The sequence below is a fragment of the Carassius gibelio genome, chromosome A7 (genome assembly GCF_023724105.1).
Source record: "Carassius gibelio isolate Cgi1373 ecotype wild population from Czech Republic chromosome A7, carGib1.2-hapl.c, whole genome shotgun sequence".
NCBI lineage: Eukaryota > Metazoa > Chordata > Actinopteri > Cypriniformes > Cyprinidae > Carassius > Carassius gibelio.
In genome coordinates, this window is record NC_068377.1 from 32,751,107 (window position 1) to 32,773,878 (window position 22,772).

The 22,772-nt window shown below is 35.8% G+C and overlaps 2 protein-coding genes across 3 annotated transcripts; both read left to right on the top strand.

Moving 5' to 3' along the window:
• Nucleotides 1-2,603: 2,603 nt before the first annotated feature.
• LOC128017295 (immunoglobulin kappa light chain-like) lies at nucleotides 2,604-6,162 on the top strand. Its single transcript, XM_052602610.1, has 7 exons — nucleotides 2,604-2,750; nucleotides 3,163-3,228; nucleotides 3,325-3,681; nucleotides 3,785-4,138; nucleotides 4,252-4,368; nucleotides 4,491-4,525; nucleotides 5,592-6,162. The coding sequence occupies exons 2-7, from the start codon at nucleotides 3,183-3,185 to the stop codon at nucleotides 5,715-5,717; spliced, it is 1,035 nt and encodes a 344-aa protein (XP_052458570.1). The 5' UTR covers nucleotides 2,604-2,750; nucleotides 3,163-3,182; the 3' UTR covers nucleotides 5,718-6,162.
• A 2,798-nt stretch (nucleotides 6,163-8,960) lies between these two features.
• Nucleotides 8,961-21,246, top strand: LOC128017296 (immunoglobulin kappa light chain-like). Of its 2 annotated transcripts, none has more exons than XM_052602612.1 (7): nucleotides 8,961-9,126; nucleotides 9,228-9,296; nucleotides 19,283-19,639; nucleotides 19,758-20,111; nucleotides 20,236-20,346; nucleotides 20,497-20,531; nucleotides 20,877-21,246. In XM_052602612.1, exons 2-7 carry the CDS (start codon nucleotides 9,251-9,253, stop codon nucleotides 20,943-20,945), a joined length of 972 nt encoding a protein of 323 aa, XP_052458572.1. In that variant the 5' UTR covers nucleotides 8,961-9,126; nucleotides 9,228-9,250; the 3' UTR covers nucleotides 20,946-21,246. The 2 variants fall into 2 exon arrangements, with proteins under 2 accessions (XP_052458572.1, XP_052458571.1); XM_052602611.1 differs by lacking the exons at nucleotides 19,283-19,639; nucleotides 19,758-20,111; nucleotides 20,236-20,346; nucleotides 20,497-20,531; nucleotides 20,877-21,246 and adding exons at nucleotides 9,375-9,731; nucleotides 9,850-10,203; nucleotides 10,313-10,423; nucleotides 10,543-10,577; nucleotides 10,892-11,758.
• The last annotated feature ends 1,526 nt before the right edge of the window (nucleotides 21,247-22,772 follow it).

A 22,772-nucleotide genomic window follows, 5' to 3' on the forward strand; every position in this document is an offset into this window, starting at 1 on the left:
ATTAACCAATTTGCCTTTTTCACAGGATTTTGTACTTGCTCATCAAACTTACTCCCGTAAAGCCAGATATACACTCAGCAATTTCTGTCAGATTTTGAGCCAAATTCTGATTGTGCGACTCTTTTGAGTTTGGTTTTCAGGTTTGTCATGCGTCTTTTGACGTGCAGTATACAGGGGGTAACGAGAGGTGAATAGCCTCTCCTGACTGGCAGTCAGATGGTCGAATGAATTTCTGATATGTCTGAAATTTTTGATGTCCCTTGTGAAAGTATAGCACAGTTGAAGCAGAACAACGGACCTACTGCCCTAAACTCTTTATTTTTTCCCTCACTGTCAGGGAACCAGCAGTCAAAAACAATAGGGCATTGAAAAAAATGTCAGCTAGTTTTTAGCATTGGCCAAATTAGAGAAAAATCATAATGCACAAAGGAAATCAAAATAAACAAATGTAGGCCTAATAAAAGAGGTCAACAGAACAAAACTGAACTCAAATAATTAAAGCCATGACAAACAAACTGAACTGACCCCTTCACAGAAGCTCAGGAATTTCCGCTATTCTCCTCACAGCCCACACCATGGTAACTTAAACTCAAAAGAAACCGATATTAAAAATAATATACAGTGCAGCGAACAAAATTTTGTGCACTCCAACTAGTTAAGATGTACTGATATTAAATAAAGTGTTATGAAAGAAAAGCAAACCGAGTCTGTCTTATTACTAAATATATGAAAAATATACAAAATTCATAAAATAAATTAATCAAACGATTGAAAGAAAATATTTAGATAATGCTTGCCTGCTTGTGTGTGTATGTGCATATATGTTACCACTCACTGATGTGTGGCCGCATCGTGGGCCATCACACTCAAAGCAGATTAAAGGGATAGTTCACTCTCAAAATTAAATTTTGATATGTTTTAGCTTACCTCAAGGATATCCAAGATGTAGGTTTCTTTGTTTCCTCAGTATTTCCCATTTTGCTATTTTTAGGTCCAACCGTTCTTGACTGTGACTCACATAATGGATGTCTATGGTCACCACCTCAAAGAGCATGCACAGAGGAGTAAAATTAAACAATTCCCCATCGTAAGTACACATTGATGACCTAAGACACGAAACGAGTGCTTCCGGATGTGACGTGCGCGCGCGCTGTGGCTTTAGTCTGTGCAAGCGCGGAAAGCCCCGGATTTGATCTCTCGTGCACACACATCACACATTGTTTACCACATGATACGCCACCAATCTGCACTGTCTGAAATATAAAGCAGTAATTGTAATTAATTAATTTTTTTATAATGCACCCTATAATCGTTGCGTTTATAATAAAAATACAACACATTACTCACTCTATTGACAGTGTGCCATTGGGTCCCTCTGGCATTGGACGTCGCCTCCAATTTGTACGTGGCAAACTAAACACAACGTGCAAAACGCTGGGTCTCAAAAGCGGAGAAAACTAAGGATCTTCAGTCAGGCAGGTAGGTGTGTGATGCGATACTGTCAATGTCCTCGTCGTCGTCTTGTAGTTGTTTCATTCTTGACAACATATGCTCTCCACTTCTGTTGGCATTTCACAACACTTGCTACTAAAACACCACCAATTTTGAAGAGATCTCTGTCTCTGAGGCTTGAAGACGTAGGGGATCGCTCCTGAGTACTTGGTCTGTGTATTCTGGTTCAAATAAATATGGTTGTGAAAAAAATTCAACATTGTCTATGGATATATTGAAATTGTCTTCCATTGCAATTTCCTGTACGTCTAAATATGTTTAGATCTTCACAGTGAAAGATAAAACTTCCGAAATCTGTATAAACCATAGGCAGTAAGTGTAAACAATGAGTGATGTTCACGCATGAGAGATGGCTTCCGGTGCTTTCCTCGCTTGCGCAGACTAAGCCAGAGGATGTCCTTGAGATAAGCTAAAACATACCAAAATTTAATTTGAGAGTGAACTATCCCTTTAAACCATGGTGACATGGTGTGTGCTACAGATAGAAGTGATGGAGGCTACACAGTTCCAGGTTCGGGAGGGTCCCACAAGTTTATTTCGCTTAATCAATTGCAGCTCGATGAATGGACCACACATAAATCCTGAGCTTTGGCTTGACATTGCATTTGATTTACTTAAACAGTGCGAGTTGGTAACAAGACGTTACTGTAATCGCACAGTGCATGCTTAGCCTATACAGAACAGATGTATGAGGGGAGTGTGGGAAAGAAACAGAAGCCATTCTCCATATTAGAAGTCTTGAAATCAGTGATATGAATTTAAAAACTGATATCAAGTTAAAACACTCACAGTTACTTTAAGTTGGCTTTTTTTTGTTTTGTTTTGTCATTAGATTTTCACTTTTGTTCAATGTCTGTAAGCTACAGAAAAATGTTATTGTAAATGAAATTATTCTGTTGTTGATAATAGATTGTGTTTGGTCACCAGCTCTGCTTGTGAATATCCACACCTCTAAAGGAAATTTCACTCTGCCCCTTTTTCAGAAACAACCAATCAAATTTCAAAGTGTCACTGTTTGATCTTTGAACACTGCCCTATATATAAAGAGGAAACAGGCTGAAATAAGACATGATACCCAATTGGCACTTTCATCCTCATAACAGGGCCCTTTAGTTCTTTTAAATACATGTTTTTATTTTATTCCATGATGGCAACCTAAGCTGAATATACTGGATCTGTTTTACTTCAATCGTTATTAAAGGACTGTAATATCATATTAACATCTTTCTCGTACGATTGTGAGTAATTCCTTTAAAAATTCAATAACTTTACCAAATTAATAATAGTAAAACTTTTTTTTTCTTAGCCAACTGTATTGTATTATTTTATTAACAAAATGTTGCCAATCAATTCTTTTTTCTCAGTAAAGTTCTTAGAATTGGATGTTAACACAGTCAGTATGTTTAAATGTTCCTGTGGCTCAGTGGTAGAGCAGCGCAAAAGGTTGTGGGTTCATTTCCCAGAGAAACATAAATAGTAATAAAATAAAAATGTATAATCTGAATGCACTGTAAGTTGCTTTGGATAAAAGCGTCTTGCAAATGCATATATGTTAAATTGTTAGTGATCTAAATGTTATTGATTTTGTCCATTTAAACACACTTGTATGTACCAGACTTCTCTATTAATGTGTGCTTATTTCTCTTTTAGATTAATACAGGTGCTGCAAAATGAAGTTTAGAGTTTTGTCTACCCTTTTTCTTCTCACATTTGCAAGTAAGTTTAAAATTGTATTTTAATTGCCCATTTTATTTCACATTTATGTTTGTTACCATGTTACCATTTGTTAACATTTCCACTTTTTGTTTTTAGATGTTACATGTGAAAGTGATGATTTTATTCATCAACATCCGTTGCTAGTTGCTGAATTTGGAAGCAATGTGATTTTACCCTGCTCTCACTCAGATGACTTTATAAACTCTGTGTCGTGGTATAAACATTCTTTTGGCAAGAAACCACTTCTCGTAGCATATTCAGAACATGGCTCTGGAAGTGTTAAATATCAAAATGGCTTCAACAATTCAAATAAATATCGTATCAGAACTGGAAATGGATCTTTTAATTTGACCATCATACACTTGGAAGAATATGATTTTGCAACCTACTATTGTGCTGTGAGATTTTTGAACATCGTTAAATTTGGAGAAGGGACAATTCTTCTACATAAAGGTGAGTTTATGACAATATACTGAGCTTCACCCACAATCTGACTTTACATATATGTGTTGTTTTAATGTATTTACAGTTAAATTGAATGTTACATTTCTTTCAGAGAGTGATGGAATAAGAAGTAACACAGTTCTCCAGCGGCCAGTATCTGACAGACTTCATCCAGGAGATTCAGTGACTCTGCAGTGTTCGGTCATCAGTCAGATCTGTGAAGGAGAATACAGCGTCTACTGGTTCAGACATTCGTCAGAACATTCTCATACAGGACTCATTTACACCAGTGATAACAGGAGTGATCAGTGTATGGAGAGATCAGAGAATGGCTTTTCTACCCAGAGCTGTGTCTACAGTCTCTCTCAGACTGAACTCAGATCATCTGATGCTGGGATTTATTACTGTGCTGTTGCCACATGTGGGAAGATACACTTTGGAAATGGAACTAAGTTGATTATTGAAGGTACATATATATTTATATTATAGTATCCCACTATATTCAGTCAGCCAGTTAATAGAATATTTCTTTATAATTATGTTGCTACAGGAACTCTTAAATCTATTTAATCATTTCAGCGTCTTCAGCTTTGACCTTTTTGAATCCAGTTGTTTTAACCCTGTTCACAATCAGTATGATATCCATTATTGTGAACATATTTCTGATGAGACTGATTCACAAGAATCAAAATAAAGGTAAATATATTAAAATAAGTATATGGCAAAATTAAATAAAGTACTAATATTCAACAGTAAATTGCTATTTATGAAATGTATATGATTGAAATTAACAAAGTATATTTTATTATTATCCAAAGAAGCTCCAAAACAACCTAGAAATCAAAGGAATCAGGTAATCCATTCTTTTCCCCTTTAAGTTATAGAGAATGCAAAAAAAAAAAAAAAAAAAAAATTCAGATGTTTTTTTTTTTTTTTTTTTATTAAATGTTTTTAGAGGTCTGCAAAACTATTTTATACACATTTTTGTCTTTATATCAATCAACAAACAATCTTCCCTACACTACAGTTCAAAAGTTTGAAGTCAGGAGGAATTGTAATGTTTTTAAAAATGTTTAAATGTTTATGTTTAAAAAAATATATGAAAATACTGTGATGGCAAAACTGAACTTTCAGCATATAATTCTCTCCAGTCTTCAGTGTCATAAGATCCTTCAGAAATCATTTAAGTTTAAAAAATGTATTTATAACAATGTAAAATTATTTATTGTCATTTTGATCAATTTATTGCTTCTTGATGAATTTTTGATGAATTAAATCTTAATGATCCCAAACTTTTGAATAGTGGTGTGTATGATAAATAAAGTGGTCAAAGTTTAAAGTGATAGGCCTACATCTTTACTCAAAATGGCAATTTGTAGTGCAGATTATTTTTATTAAAAGCAACATGCATCACACTACTGATAAAGAGTTGAGACTTTAATTTAATGCTCAAGGGAAAAGAGTGGGTAGGCTAAGCAGGGCTTGAAACCGAAAAAAAAAAAAAAAAAAAATCAATCGGTTCACTCAGAACAGAATCGATATTTTGACGTTTCTGTTCCTGCGTTCCTCTGATATTATTACCGTTGGAAGAAATACCGGTTAATAATGCTATTTTTTGAAAATAATTTTCTTTGCCTATAATTTGCCTAATAATAATAATAAAAGTACATTGCTTTCTTTACTCAAAAAGAAATGCAAAAAAGAGAGATCTGGTAACATTAGCCAGTAGCCATTGGCAACATTAGCCATTTCGTTCTTTGAACCGGTTCAGAGCCCTGAGGCTAAGATAACCTGATTGTTTGTAGGTATTTATTTATTTTTCTGTTTCATGTGTGTTTTCTATATATGGATGGCAATCCACAAAATGATTGTTTTTTCCAGTTACATAGTTTGATAGTTATTATATTTTTCCTCTGCAGATTGCGGAAACAGATGGCTTAAATTATGTAGCCCTGAGTTTTTCCAAAAAGCCTACCAGCTCAAAAAGATCTTCAAAGATAACCAACCAAGAAGAAACGTTTTATTCACAGATTACAAAGCAATGAGAAAATTGTTAATGCTGAGAAATTGTTGATTTATTTCTCCACTGAACTGGGTATTATCTGTATCTGTAAACTGTTAATATAATATAATGCTGTTGTACTGTTTTTAATATAATTGTATAACTTTTGTTTAACGTAAATATTTTGAACTGACACCTTTTTCATTATAAACCTTCAGTCAAGGGCCTTTCCTTAAAGTCATCAAACTATGCAATACATTTGTGATTTTAAAGGATATGTAGTTGTTGTATATGATTAAAACAGTATAATAATACTATTATTTTGTTCTAATACTAATTTGTAATTTTGGGTGAGCCATTTTGTTATTCCCTTGTCAATGTAGAATCTTAATTGCGATGGTATAAAGAGTAAAGGAGAAGATTTTTGTGTCTTTGGATTCTTTGCTTTGATCTAGAGATAGAAGACCCACTGAATGATATCCACTCGGAAAAGCAAACTTTCAGTAGGATCTGTATAGTTCGGTTCATGAACAAATTACTCCTTTGAGCCTATTTTTAATCCACGGATAAATAAATAAATAAATTCTGGTGTGTAACATTGCTTGTATTATTTATTAGAGGCAATTTATTTTATATGTAAGCAAATTTGATATTAAACATTAATTGAAATTACTCGATTTGAAATAAATATAAATGAATCAAGAATTTATAAATCAAATCTGTATTATTAATATCCAGACTTTCCTGTTCCGCTAAATTCTGATTAAAGCAATAGTTCACCAAGAAGTGAAAAATTGCTCAATATTTACATCTACATACAAGATGTATGTCATCTGTACAGATTTGGAGAAATTCAGCATTGCATCACTTGATCACCAATTGATCCTGTGTGATGACAGAATGAGAGATCAAACAGCTAAAAAAAATGCTGTTATGTACCAGTTGTTAAAATTCATCTTTACTAAGACACCACACCAGTTTAATCACAAATTTTTGCTGTATTTTCACCATTTCATTGATGACTGTTTCTCTGATCTTCACCTGAAATCAAGTGAGATTGAACAAAAAAGCTTGCTTGCTAAATTTGTACAATTAGTATCCTCAATTCCCAAACAATTTAACATTGTAATGCAAAGGAAAGTTGATGTGACAAAGTGTTTTGACAACTTTTTTTGGAGTGTTTCACAGCCATCAAAATCTAAATTTGTTTATACAAATACATTAGTTGGTCATTGAGAACTGTTTACTTTTGTTAATTAAATAAAGGTTAAGGAGAATGAGCAAACAACATATTCTTGATTTTATGGCATTTCACAAAACGTCCCTGTGGCGAGTGGGGCGGGGCCGAGAGGCGTGGGAACGAGGAGTGAGGCCAGGTGTAGTGATTGAAGATGAGCTGCACCTGCGCCCCACCGCCGGTCTTGAGTCCCACGTAGGAGATGGAAGGATATAAAACTGGAGCGACGACCGTGAAGGAAGAGAGAGGACCAGGCCTGGGACATTATTTTATGTTTGCTTTTTATTTGCGTGCACCAGTCGTCCGCGAGGGGCTGGTGCGCTGTTTTGTGTTTATTTTGAATATTAAAATTATGTTTTGATTGTGCACCGGTTCCCGCCTCCATCTTGCCGATGATTACAAAGGTTATATCATTACAGTGGGCTGTAACAATATTAACACTCCATACTCATCCGGAAGAAGGAGGCGGGAACCGGCGCACAATCAAAACATAATTTTAATATTTTTTAGGAGCAAACCCCACACAGTTTTGTGTTTCTCTCTGGAGTTTTATAGCCAGGACACTAACACAATATACACACTATATGTGGACAGGTAATGTATGCATCTTTCACTCCTAGATTTTTTGAGTGTTTTGTGTTGGTCAACTGTGAGTTTATTATTGGGCTTTTATTTTCTAACTGTATAAGTGGCAAAACACATACACAAGCACACACAAAGTGCTAAATGTAGGCTAGTTAAAGTGATAGTTTGCCCAAAAACAAAAATTTGTTCATTAATTACACACACGATATCGCACAACCTTTCTGGACCTCGAACGTGCCCGTTTGGTTTGTTGTCTATACAGGGTCAGAAAACTCTCAGGTTTCATTAAAAATATCTTAATTTGTGTTCCAAAGATGAATGGAAGTCTTACGGGTCTGGAACGAAATGAGGGTAAGAAATTGATGGCATAATTCTTTGTATCTGTCAGGAGGAGTAGACCAATTCACTTTATTTAGGCATACTGCCCCCATCTGGTATGGAATGTGGAGTATGACTTGATTTTTTTTGCCGGACATGACAGATGGCACCTTTAAAGCTGTAGCTGAATTGGAAACATGTTTTTTCTTAAGTATATCTGGTGTTATTGAGATAAGTTGCTTAAACTTTTAAGGTATTGGCAACATATTTATTAGGTCATCTTTAAAATGCAACATGATTGTTGCTACAGGTTATGCAGGGTTCGGCAACATATTTGTTTTGGTCATTGGTTAAGGGCAACATGCTTGTTGCTTAAGGTGTTGAGATTTTTCTATCAGTTTGTGCTATCAGCAAAACTATCAGCGGGAGTTGTTGCCCCGAACGAAACCATACCGGTAATCCAAACTGTACTTGTCATTCATGATTGACCATAGTGGTCCTTTAACTTTAATCAACAGGTACATCCTCACCATAACTTATTCCAGAAAAGTCTCACTCATGTGATGAATGTTGGGTTTGGGGGAAGGGGTGTGTCTAAACTAAATCAACACCCCAGTATTTTATGTATTTTGAAAAAAAAAGAAAATAATAATCTTAAATGTTTTCAAATGCAAATTTAATTATTTATTTATTTATTTTTTTTTAAATTGATAAGTGCTTCAAATACCTATTTTAAACATATGTATCTGAAATACTGCCCATACCTGGCTCTTCTCATTAATCAAAAATGTGTTTGATTGTTTGCATTTGACAGTTTGCATATATATAGTTTGCAGATATATATATATATATATATATATATATATATATAAATTATCAAATGAAACCAACATAAATTATGCTGTATTGAGTCACTCATACAGCTAAACGGGACATTATTTAGTGTGTTTCTTTTGTTGTTGTTGTTGTTGTTGTTTTTTTTTGCTTGTGCCAATTCTTACTGCCATCCTCATATGGGTGTGTGTAAAGACACAATCATGAAAATGACTCATGGCAGTATATAGTTCTGCCCCTTTCTCTAAAACAACCAGTCAAAAATCAAAGTGTCACAGTGTTTGATCTTTGAACATGGTGGAGTATAAAAGAGGAAGCATCTGAACACAACGGACACCGTCCACCACATAACCAGTTTATTTCAAACTGTGAAATGAAAAAATTAAAATTTTATTGTGCAATTGTTTTTTTGTTTTTTACTTCAGTGAGCGTAATTTATTTTTAGAGGATTATATTAGCAAATCATCTGTCTTGGAAAGTAAGTAATTCCTCTGAGCTTCATCAATTTAAATGAATAATTTTAAGTTCTTGATCATTCCAAAAATTCTCAAGACAGCTGTTTATTTTTTTCTCTTTTAGATTAAATTGCCAAGTTCTGCAGAATGAAGTTCAGAGTATTGTTTTTCGTTTCTCTCTCCATGTTTGCATGTAAGTTTGACTAGTATCTTGATTGTTGAACATTAATTTTCATATAAGATTTCCTTATCATATTACTTTTATTTTTAGGTGGCACATGTCAGATAAAGGGTGTCATTCACCAGTATCCTTTTGTAGTTGCTGAACTTGGGAGCAGTGTGATTTTACCATGCTCTTATTCATTTGACATGATACACACTGTTTCATGGTTTAAACAGACTGTTGGCAAAAAACCTCTTCTTATTGCATATTCAAATCATCTCTCAGGAGGTTTTATATATCAAAATGGCTTTGACAAGGTCGAACGGTATTCTTTTGAAGTTGGAACTAACTTTTTCAATATGAGCATCATTAACCTGAAGGAAAATGATTTTGCAAACTACTATTGTGCTGTGACCTTCATCAGCACAATTGAGTTTGGAGAAGGGACGATTTTGCTACACAGTGGTGAGACTTCTTTTAAACGAGCTGTTTTGTGAGACCTTTCACTGATGTCACTCCTGTATTAATAAACTAAAATTGTATTAGTAGAAAATAACATCATCTTGATGGATTTCTTTTAAAGGTAAAGATTCTGCCAGTGAGGCCACAGTTCTCCAGCAGCCAGTATCTGACAGACTTCATCCAGGAGATTCAGTGTCTCTGCAGTGTTCGGTCATCAGTCAGATCTGTGAAGGAGAATACAGCGTCTACTGGTTCAGACATTCATCAGAACATTCTCATCCAGGACTCATTTACACTCGTGATAACAGGAGTGATCAGTGTATGGAGAGATCAGAGAACGGCTTTTCTACCCAGAGCTGTGTCTACAGTCTCTCTCAGACTGAACTCAGATCATCTGATGCTGGGATTTATTACTGCGCTGTTGCCACATGTGGGAAGATACACTTTGGAAATGGAACTAAATTAATTATTGAAGGTACAGATCTATTTTATTTTACTACAGAACATACCACAATACCAACAGCTGACAATTTGACTTATTTATTTGTATATATGGTGGTACATGAAAACTGTTACTATTTCAGCATCTTTGACTTTTTGGAATCCAGTTGTTTTAACCTTGTTCACAATAAGCATCATTTCCATTATTGTGAACATATTTCTGGTGAGACTAATTCACAAGAATCACAGAAAAGGTAAATATAATAACATACTATTGTGGTACAATTCTATAATGTACTAATATTAAACAGTAAATTGCTATTTTTGAAATTCAAATCAGTGTAATTAAAGTATTTTTTATTATTATCCAAAGAAGCTTCAAAACAACCCACAAATCAAAGGAATCAGGTAATCTATTTGTTTTTTTTGCCCTGTAAATTGAAAAAGCTATTCAGATGTTTTATAATAGCACATTCCATAAATGCTGACAACTCGCAGTGATGATAAATTTTGACTGGAGGAAAATAAGTATATTTGTATCAATGTCAAAATGTAGCAACTAGATTAAAGCTTTTTTTCCTCAACATTTTGTCCTAAACTATTTCTAATGTACATGTGTGGTTTTTGTAGGCTACAGTACATTTATACCAATTCATAAAATGTCAGTTTTTTCAGTCATGTAGTTTGATGTTTTTTCTTCTTTTTGTATTTTTCCTCTGCAGACAGAATCGGATGCCTTAAATTATGTATCCCTGAGTTTTTCCAAAAGGCTTACAACCTCAAAAAGATCTTCAGGGAAAACTAGCCAAGAACAAAGTGTTTATTCACAGATCACAAAGCAATAGTTCAGTTGATTTCTAATGCAAATAAATTGTTGTTGTTAACATAATTTTTGTAGTATATTAAAATTTAACCAATCTAGACATTATGGAATAGAATAGAATAGAATACTACTTTATTGTCATTGAGCAACAACATTTAGTGCTTTTCCTCAGAGGTACATCTGACATTTTCCTTTTTTCTCTTTTATGTTTATGAACAGGATTGATACAAATAAAAATACTGTCCACAACTTTAATTCTTTTTCCCCACCACCTGTCCTTTTTGTCTGTGGCTGCTAAAGCACTTTCCTTCCAATCCATAATTTGGATGAAAAACTGTTGTGTTTACCAAGTGTTCACATTAAAGTTGAGAGGAAATGCCTTCCGGTTGATTTCAATTGCTGCGCTAGCTGACACATGAGATCCTGTAACTGCCAACAGTTCCAAAACACATGCTTGCTTGCTTGATTAATTGTTTATTTTTATTTTTGTATTCATTTATTTATTGATTTATTTATAATCCAAATTAAAAATATTGATGCAAATAGCATTGATACAACAGTACGAACTATCATGAATGCGATGGCACAATGGTCATTCAGTGCCATTTGAGTCCACATGAGGTGGTATATTTTGTGTAAAAATGGGCCAATATTTGTTTCTTTAAATGCTCATATCTTACACATGTACTGCAAGTAGGCTAAACTACCATGTCCCCAAGGAAGCTTGAATAACTTCAGCCACAAATGTAAGTAATAAACAAACAATTCCAGTTTTCCAATTTTTTTTTTCAATATTGTTGTGTATTCTTATTTACAATATTCTTAATCAAAATATATTTTTGTTATTTATAAAAAATGTTATGCTTCAAGTCTTCGAAACATGTTGTGTGCCTGAATTTAATGTCCCCCCGTTACTCTGATAGAAAGCCCCTCTGAACCCACCCCTTGAATTTTCCATAATCACATTATTCTCAGGATGTAGAATAATTTCTGGTTGCAAACTATCTACAAGAAAGAGAGTATGACTTCTTAATTAACCCATTTTTCTGTGTTTTAGAATGATTCACTGATGTGCTAAAGCATAACATGTTTACTCTGTTATGCTTATTTATAGTGGAAACTGATATTCTTTTGTAATTCTGAAAACAAGGTTAATGAACAGGTTGACAGTCTTTCTGAGTGATCATTACACACTAGCTTGTTGCTCATCATGTGAGTAGAATTGTCTGACTTTAGCATAAAATGCCTCTCCTGTTACTGTTTTTCACAGTAGGGTGGACATATTGTAACAGTGGATGTAAAAACTAGATAAACAAGTGTTTACAGCATGTATTGGTGCTTATAATTAATTTATTATGCATTTTAACATTTTATCTGAAGAAGGGCTTTTTAAACTACAAGAAACACATATTGGTCCAGCTGAGGTTAATATTCTTTAATAATTTTTCATGAAATTCTTAACACATCCCAGAGTCAAATGTCTTCTGTGTTACAGGACATTCTCAACTCAATTAATAAACGTTTGGAATGCACAGTTATTGTAAAATGTACATTTTATAAGAGCTAAATGTCCCTCCCTTTACCCTGCAAATGTTTTTTAACAGAGTGTTTATTATCTTGAAAAAAGTTGCCGTATTTTGAGGCACAATGTAATTTCAACATTAACAAAAATTTTAATGGAATTTTAAATGTGAGGCACGTTTATTATGAGTGGCTTCCATGTATGACAGATAACGGAAGCGAGAGAAAAGTCTTTATTGTATTTGAAAAAAAGTATATTTTTTTCTTGCAAAAACATATGGATTCACTACAGAAGGCCTTTATTCAAAGCCACCCCCGACCCCCAGAACTGTGTGAGGCACATTTAATATGAATGTGCGCACTTAATTTGATGACTTCTGGACTGTTCGACTGCAACACCCCAAACACAAGCTAATTTAAATTTTTCGGTGAACTGACCCTTTAAACACAGTTTCTAATCAACAGAGCATTCAATCATAAACTTTCTTTGACCCTTAAGAGCACTGAGGGACATTTTTTTGCTCTTTATAACATTTATGCAACTCGTTCTAACTCTTTTTAAATCATGGAAATGTAAACTTTTTTAAACAATTGTTGAAATAGTTTATTAAATTAATGTTTTAAATATGATGTTATATATATGAAAACATGAATTCATGAATGAAAACAGATTATTGTTCATACATTTTCTGAATTTGTCAGGACAGAGAAAAGTCTAGTAAGACTGGATCTAACACTAGCTCAATACAATGCAATTAACAGTGATGTATGGTTTAGCATAAGCAGAGTTTCACTTGTGTTTTGTTACATAGGGTCTGATGATCTGTGGATCACCGTGTGGCAGCATAAACTACATTAGGCTCCACATCCTTCAAAACTAAGAAGGAACTAAACTAATGTCATGTATAATCATAAGATTAAAAATTTAATGAAAAAGCAATGGCAAATTAATTGATATAAATGATTTTGTAGAACATTTACTATATTATGCTATATTGTATATAACGTGGTACAGTATAGTATAGTAGCTATACATAGTTATATATTACTGTTGCTGTTATTTATTTATTCAATTTATGGCAAACATTGTCATTCTGTTATTGTCCTACATTGTATAGCAAATATCACAAAGGTTTATTTACCTAATAAGAGCAGCAGTGGGTCTGTTGCAGAAAAATTAATGCTATGTAACAATCAGTTCAGCCTAACTCATGTCCACCGTCATCTCCCAGATGAAGGAAAGTTTTGAAGTAATCAACAGTTTAATGTTTAACAGTTTTAAAATGACTCATTATTGTATCCTAATTTAGTTACTTAGTGTTTGCTGTGGTCCTAATTTAGTTAGTGTTTGGTAACTACTTTGCATCAGCAACACTGACTCAATGACAAACAATTCATCCATAAGAAGACACTGATGGGCCCCTTTATGCATAGCAACTAGTCTCTCTGACTAATTAATAATTTTATTTTCAATCATAAATATAATAATATATTATGTGTCAGGCAGTCATTCATGCAATGGTATGCAAAATCATGGTCCTACTAAACACCTTCTTTAAATAAGGTTACATTTTCCGCAATTAAATAATTATTTCTCAGTCATTGGACACCTACAGCATTTGGAAGTTGAAAACAAACATTTTAGCATTACAACAAATATTAAATGATCAATATATTTCGATTTTAAATGTAGCCAGAAATGTAATCAGACAGTAGCAACAGAGTGTATCGGCTACGTTTGATAACCCTCGTTCCCTGAAGGAGGGAACGGAGACGCCACGTCGGTGACCGATGCAAAATGGGATATCGCTTTTGATAGACAAATCTACATCCAGTGTAAACTAAATGAGCCAATACACATTGCAATACACATTGCATACCAGGTTTTCACTGAGGAGCCGAGCCAGAGACCCGGCAGCTCAGCGTCGGTACAGCAACCATGGCGACGGGCCGTGGGGTCTACCAACACGCCAAGGGTGCTGCCTCTTCCAGTGCCCTGTGCGAGCCGCCTGTGCCCCTATTAGGTATAGGCCAGGGCTCGGAACAAGTAGTTCCACTCACCAATCAAATCACTACCTCACTGGGTGAGATAGGATAACACTGGGAAAACATTCCCATTCCACTTGGAACAGGGACGCTGCGGAAGCCCCATCCCTCCCGAAGGAGGTCTCGGGGGCAAATACACATATAGCTTCCGTCTAGGAGTATATGGAGAAATTTGAGGTGATTAAAACCCTCTTGGGAAGGCAGAAGTCTGTCGGCGAAACATGGGCTCTAAGGCTATACCGTGGACTATATACATACGAGTACCACTTAGGTCTCAATATGGAACCCAGCCTTCCATGGTTCTCACGGATTCATTATGAAGGCCTGGCGCCGGACATTCCGCTGTGTCCAGCTGCCTAGGGTGGTGGAGGATCTCAACAGGGTCTACAGTACGGACACTCTGGAGCAGTTTAAGCAAGCAAACACTAACCGGGGCCTCTCAGTGCCACTATCCATTTGAGGTGAGAACACAGGAGGATACTGGCTCTACACGAAGGCTATAGAACCTAGCAAACGTGTTAGGGGTCGTCCAGCCTGCAGCTCTACAAATATCTGTCAGTGAGGCACCACGAGCCAATGCCCAGGAGGATGCAACACTTCTAGTTGAGTGAGCTCGCAACCTGAACGGGCAGGGCACACACTGAGCCTGATAAGCCAGGGCTATGGCATACACAATCCAGTGGGCCATCCTCTGCTTAGAGACGGCACTCCCCTTCTGCCGGCCTCTGTAACAGACAAAGAGCTGGTCTGAGGTCCTGAAGCTTTGTGATGGTCCGCAGATCCCTCCATCTTTGGGTCGCATGTCTCAAGGCCACTTGCTCGTTCATTTACCACCAAGTTTGGCGGGGGCCTGGACAGGCGGGGCAGCCCACCCACGCCCGGCTCCATGGCGCTGCTTTGCTGGAGGCTGCTGCGGATGCTACTGCCACCACTTGTGACCATCAAATCACCCGTGCTACTGCCAGAAGTGGTTCTCGTCTGTCGGTTGCCAGAAGGTAGCGGAGCCTGGTTTGCAGCTCAGTGTGCTTGAGGCAGCGATTCTGACCATAACCCGGGGCCAGGTAACGACAGCATCCAGAAACGCACGGGTGAAACGACATCCTTATAAGGACGATCTATCGTCTTTATAAAGATGCACCCGTGGAGCTCTTTTAGAGGAAATTTGCTCTTAGGAAATGCCTTTTTAGTGCTGAGGCACACAGGGTAGATGGCCGCTTGCAACACGACAGGGGGTAGTGCAGCCTGAAGTGTGCAACCCACTCGACACTGGAAAGACCGCCGCTGTCTCGCCAACACAGGAAGCTTCCCAGAGCATGCTGAACTCGCAGTTCACCATAGACACAGTTGAGGTAAGCAGAACAATACTGTTGCTCGGCTTCGAATCGAAAAGCTGGTATGCATTGCACCCGCTGCCTTCTTATACTCACGCTGTGATCAGCAGCAGCTGGATGCAATAATTGCATACCAATGTGGATTGTCTCAATTAGTTTACACTCAAAGTAGATTGGTCTATCGAAGCGATATCAAATTTTGCGTCAGTCACCGACTTGGCGTTGAGCAGTGGTCCCCAACCCCCGGGTCATTTGCTACCGGGCCACACAAGAAGGAATAAATAATTTACATTAAAGCTGCAGTTGGTAAATTTTGGTGCTCGCGTCTGGCGGAAGAAGATTGTAGCCTGAGCTACTTCTCTCTGTTTACATCTATTGCGAGTCACGCAGGTACTGTGCTACTCTGCAGCATTGCTGACCCCAACCAGACTAAAATAGTCTGAATATAAACACTAATTATAGATGTACTATAGTGATTCAGGATAAGACAAAAACACGGTTTGGAAAATGGATTCATGATGTACTCGCTCATTATATATTTTTTTTTACATTTTCAGCACAAAACAACACTGTGGCACAGCCTTGCGCTGACTGGACCAGAAGAGCCGTGAGCAGTGGATTTTTGCAAAACAAATAACAGAGGTGGAGGTAGAAGTATGCTGAGCCATAACGATCTTTTATTTTGGAAAAAGGCCAAATGCTCTGTGTTATTTTCATGGATTTTATATTTGTTTTTGTGGTGAATCTTATTTTTTAGGCATGTTTAAATGTCACCATAGTGACCATAATCAGTGAAAAAAAGTGGGTTAGGGGGCAGAGAGGATTTTATTCATGTTATGTTGTTGGCACGATGTTAAAAGGACGCTGCTAAATAAAGTTTTATACGAATACACAGTGGATTCATATTTATTATTATATTTACAATATACCACAGTTTTTATGCCAGTCGTATCATTTTATTTTGTATTTATCCATCACACCATAAAGCCCGGTCTGTGAAAATTTTGTCTGACATTAAACCGGTCCTTGGTGCTAAAAAGGTTGGGGACCATTGGCGTAGAGATTGATTATTTTCCCAACTCCAACCACTGAATCTATTGAAAGCCATATAAGTATAGAGGACACATATATAATTATAATAAGTGCAATTGTGCCAAGCGCAACAAATTCTAATACTCATTCAGCCATGCTCCCTTTTCCACTCCACCATTTTAATAGTTCCTGCACACTAAAAGCAGCATGGATATACAGGTGCATCTCAATACATTGGAATGTCATGAAAACTTCAATTATTTCTGTAATTCAACTCAAACTTGTGTACTTAATAAAATCAATGCACACATACTGAAGTAGTTTACATATTTTGTTCTTTTAATTATTTTACATTTAAAAAAAAAACAATACACTCTCACAACAAATTTGAATACTTCATAAGACAAATAAAAATGTATTTTAGTGAATTGCTGGATAGTATGTTCATTTACTGTACATGCACTCAATACTTGGTAGGGGCTTATTTTGCTTTAATTACTGCCTCAATTTGTAGTTACATGGAGGTGATCAGTTTGTCGCACTTCTGAGGTGGTGTGGAAGCCCAGGTTTCTTTGACAGTGGCCTTCAGTTCATCTGCATTTTTAGGTCTCTTGTTTCTCATTTTCCTCTTGACAATACCACATAGATTATCCACCCTTCCTCCAAACTCTAAGACCTCTTGATGCCTTGACCCCAGCCTCCTTCCATTCCTTGTGAAATTAACTCAAATTCTTTAATCAATTTCGCTTGACAATCCTCATAAGGCTGCGGTTCTCTCGGTTGATTGTGCATCTTTTTCTTCCACACTTTTTCCTTCCACTCAACTTTCTGTTAACACTCTTCGATACAGCACTCTGTGAACAGCTAGCTTCTTTGGCAATTAATGTTTGTGGCTTACCCTCCTTGTGAAGTGTATCAGTAACTGTTAGATCAGCAGTCTTCCCCAAGATTGTGTAACCTAGTGAACCAAACTGAGAGACCATTTTGAAGGCTCCAGAAACTTTGTCTGTTTCTCTCTTATTCCGAGGTCACAGTAGCCACCAGATCCACTCTGTATCCAGATCAGAGGGTCACTGCACTCACCCGGATCCATTATGTATCCAGACCAGATGGTGGATCAGCACCTAGAAAGGACCTCTACTGCCCTGAAAGACAGCGGAGACCAGGACAACTAGAGGCCCAGATACAGATCCCCTGTAAAGACCTTGTCTCAGAGGACCACCAGGACAAGACCACAGAAAACAGATGATTCTTCTGCACAATCTGACTTTGCTGCAGCCTGGAATTGAACTACTGGTTTTGTCTGGTCAGAGGAGAACTGGCCCCCCAACTGAGACTGGTTTCTCACAAGGTTTTTTTCTCCATTCTGTCACCAGTGGAGTTTCGGTTCCTTGCCGCTGTCACCTCTGGCTTGCTTCGTTGGGGTCACTTCATCTATAGCGATTTCGTTGATTGCAAATAAATGCACAGACACTATTTAACTGAACAGAGATGACATCACTGAATTCAATGATGAACTGCCTTTAACTATCATATTGCATTATTGACACACTGTTTTCCTAATGAATGTTGCTTTGATGCAATGTATTTTGTTTAAAGCGCTTTATAAATAAAGGTGACTTGACTTGACTGCTGTGGTCAGGTACAGTAAACAAGTACAACCAACTCCAAGGAAGCCCGGGGTATCAATAAACCAACATAAATTATGCTGTATTGAGTCACTCATACAGCTAAATGTGACTTTATTGAGTGTGTTTTTTGTTTGTTTTGTTTTTTGCTTGTGCCAATTCTTACTGCTATCCCCATACTGGTGTGTGTAAAGACACAATCATGAAAATGACTCATGGCAGTATATAGTTCTGCCCCTTTCTCTAAAACAACCAGTCAAACGTCAAAGTGTCAAAGTGTTTGATCTTTGAAAATGGTGGTGTATAAAAGAGGAAGCATCTGAACACAACGGACACTGTCCACCACATAACCAGTTTATTTCAAACTGTGAAATGAAAATATTTAGAATTTATTGTGCAGTTGTAATCTGATCTCTCTTTTTTTATTTACTTCCATGAGCCAAATTTCTTTTTAGAGGATTATATTAGCTAATAATCTTTCTTGGAAAGTAAGTATTTCCTCTGAGCTTCATCAATTTATATTAATAATTTTAAGTTCTCTTAATCATTCCAAAAATTTTTTTGCAGTTTATATTTCTCTTTTAGATTAAATTGCCAAGTTCTGCAGAATGAAGTTCAGAGTATTGTTTTTCGTTTCTCTCTCCATGTTTGCATGTAAGTTTGACTAGTATCTTGATTGTTGAACATTAATTTTCATATAAGATTTCCTTATCATATTACTTTTATTTTTAGGTGGCACATGTCAGATAAAGGGTGTCATTCACCAGTATCCTTTTGTAGTTGCTGAACTTGGGAGCAGTGTGATTTTACCATGCTCTTATTCATTTGACATGATACACACTGTTTCATGGTTTAAACAGACTGTTGGCAAAAAACCTCTTCTTATTGCATATTCAAATCATCTCTCAGGAGGTTTTATATATCAAAATGGATTTGACAAAGTCGAACGGTATTCTTTTGAAGTTGGAACTAACTTTTTCAATATGAGCATCATTAACCTGAAGGAAAATGATTTTACAAACTACTATTGTGCTGTGACCTTCATCAGGACAATTGAGTTTGGAGAAGGGACGATTTTGCTACACAGTGGTGAGACTTCTTTTAAACGAGCTGTTTTGTGAGACCTTTCACTGCTGTCACTCCTGTATTAATAAACTAAAATTGTATTAGTAGAAAATAACATCATCTTGATGGATTTCTTTTAAAGGTAAAGATTCTGCCAGTGAGGCCACAGTTCTCCAGCGGCCTGTATTTGACAGACTTCATCCAGGAGATTCAGTGTCTCTGCAGTGTTCGGTCATCAGTCAGATCTGTGCAGGAGAATACAGCGTCTACTGGTTCAGACATTCATCAGAACATTCTCATCCAGGACTCATTTACACTCGTGATAACAGGAGTGATCAGTGTATGGAGAGATCAGAGAACGGCTCTTCTACCCGGAGCTGTGTCTACAGTCTCTCTCAGACTGAACTCAGATCATCTGATGCTGGGATTTATTACTGCGCTGTTGCCACATGTGGGAAGATACACTTTGGAAATGGAACTAAATTAATTGTTGAAGGTAATATTTGATTTTCTAGAAAAAAAAAATTAGTACTGCAATTTCTTTGGTCATAAGTTGAATGCGACATATTTTATGTATTTATTGTAGCACATTAAATCTCACATCTATGTGACTATTTCAGATTTACAGTTCACGTGGAACCCAATTACTGTAATTCTGGCAACACTGAACATCATGACCATGATTGTGATTACAATTCTGCTGATAGTGATTCAAAAGATCCACATTAGAGGTATACAGTAGTTGTGCTTCTTTGTCTCTATGTATACTTTATATCTAGTATAATATAATATCTTTATATCTTATAACTAGCTTCATCTTTTCACAGAGCCATATATATCATCATATTTTTAACCATAAATTTTTATTTGTATTTATTAAGATACTTTGAATCATCCCAATAATCAATGGAAGCAGGTAACTGCCTTTTCTATTCTCAGAATTTAAAAACAGAATGTGATTAAAATACAAAAATGATAAAACTACATCTACTGTAAATGAGGTTAGGTTTTAATTTTTAACTATGCAATACTAAATTACTTCAGCTTCCAGGTTGGTGATGTATTGAACAAAGTATCAAAGTGAAACATTCAAATATTATATTCAGTTACTGTAGTGAATATTTTTTCTTTCTAGAAGTTATATTGCTTGTAGGGACTGAATTAACTTTACAAAAAACTGTGACTTTTTATAGTAGATTAAACAGCAAATTTGTAGCAGAATACAAAATTTTGATTTTATTTTCTATTTTTCTCTTGGCAGATTGTGGATACTGATGCCTTAAACCAAGAAGAGACAAGAATCATTTATAACCAGTTCATCAATCACTAGTTGATAGCAGGGCTTAAAAAAACAAAAACAAGAATCCATATTTTAACGTTTCTGTATTCCCCTGAATAATCATCAACAGTTTGACTAGAAAAATACCGGTTAATAATGTTATTTTAATTTTACAACTTTTTCTTTGTCTGTAATAATAATAATAGCCAAAGTGTTATACTAATAACAAAGTACAGCACTTTCTACTCAAACCAGAGAGAGAGAGAGAGAAGAAAGGAATGTAAATGTTTGCTGCATTGTAAAAAAAAAAAAAGCTATTCATATATAATTGCATTTTGTGAGAGAGAAAAAGTCGCTATAGGCTCACATCACATTTTATTATTAGGCGACATTCAGAAATAATGTTAAAATTTCAGTTAACTTTCTTAAGTCGATTTGGATAACAGCATTTGCTAAATAAATGAATGAAAATGCAGTTTCACTGGTTAAATTATGTTATTATTCTCCTGCTTTTGAAGTATTTGTTAACATTTACAATTATGCCGTGTTTTTTTTTTTTTTTTTTTTTTGGTACATAAAATTGCATTATTTAACAAGTTTAGTTGCATGATTTCTGTCTTTGCTGTGGTTGTTGTTGTTGTTGTGTGTGAGTGTGTGTGTGTGGTTCAGGTATTCCTTGCATCAGGGTTGTCCAATCCTCCTCCTGTGGGCCACTGTCCTGCAGAGTTAAGCTCCAACTTTCCTCAACACACCTTCCTGATAGTAGTATGCCCAGTATTAGACCTTTATTAACTGTTTCAGGTGCATTTATTTGTGGTTGTATGTAAACTCTGCAGGAATGTGGGCCTCCAAGAACAGGATTGGACACCCTTGCATTACATAATGGAGACAAAATGTTCCCACAAAGATCCAAAATCCTTGTACATTTTTTTTTTGGTTTTCATGAGAAAATCAGCTTGTAAATAATGCTAAATTAAGTTTTTTGAAAAATCAGGTGAAGGGGATAGAAAATACTGTTTGTACAGTATAACAATTATGTCTATGGAATATCACCATAAAACTTGGAAACTCACTAGCGTCCGCAAATATGTTTGAGTTGTTAAAAGGAGACTCTGAGTGCTTACATTTTAGTTTTAGTTTCTCAGCACAAATTATTGATAAGATAAGCATTATCAAATCTTTACCCAGAGCAGAGAAATGACCCATAACCAGGGCCCACAAGGTTCAAAGATAGTTTATTATTGAATGTTATGTTGATTAGAAAATGTATTTAAATTGTTTTGATTTTGCCATTTCTAGGGATTTAAATTTAAAAGTATAAAAAACGTTCTAATACATTGTATAGAACTGTGGTTATAATATCGTAATAACATTGCCCTGTGATTGTGTGAGAGAATGCACGTGGCGTGGTAGCAGTCGGAGTAACTTCTGAGTTACCTACCACTACATTGTCCTTTCGGGATGTGCTTCCCAGTTTCTTTGGTTTATGTAAGGTTGATATGTAACATTTGGAATTGTTTTTCTATGCATGCTGACATATTCATGCCTTAAGGATCTGCTGATGTATAGGTTTAATAAGAAAATGTTTTGGGTTTTTTTAGCCCCCTGTTCATAAAGATGTGTTTTGTCTTGTTCATGATACATATATTTTGTATTGTGCCTCATTTCAAGGATTTTGTTGTAGATATGATTTTCTTGATGGATAAGGGAGTATTATGTAGGTATTGAAATAATTTATTTAAAGAAAAATAAATAATGTTCTAATTACATTGTATAGTGATTATAATATCGAGAACAGTGCCCCGTGATTGAGATCATGTGAGAGAATGTATGTGGTAGCAGAGGGGGGAGAGGAGATGCACACACTGTAATCTGCAG

Bases quoted from the DNA above. Each gene is read 5' to 3' on its own strand.
- LOC128017295 (XM_052602610.1), top strand. From the start codon at position 3,183: ATGAAGTTTAGAGTTTTGTCTACCCTTTTTCTTCTCACATTTGCAA. The intron at 3,229-3,324 runs GTAAGTTTAAAA...TTTTGTTTTTAG, and splicing joins TTTTCTTCTCACATTTGCAA to ATGTTACATGTGAAAGTGAT. The intron at 4,369-4,490 runs GTAAATATATTA...TATTATCCAAAG, and splicing joins TCACAAGAATCAAAATAAAG to AAGCTCCAAAACAACCTAGA.
- LOC128017296 (XM_052602611.1), top strand. From the start codon at position 9,251: ATGAAGTTCAGAGTATTGTTTTTCGTTTCTCTCTCCATGTTTGCAT. The intron at 9,732-9,849 runs GTGAGACTTCTT...TTTCTTTTAAAG, and splicing joins GACGATTTTGCTACACAGTG to GTAAAGATTCTGCCAGTGAG. The intron at 10,204-10,312 runs GTACAGATCTAT...TTACTATTTCAG, and splicing joins AACTAAATTAATTATTGAAG to CATCTTTGACTTTTTGGAAT.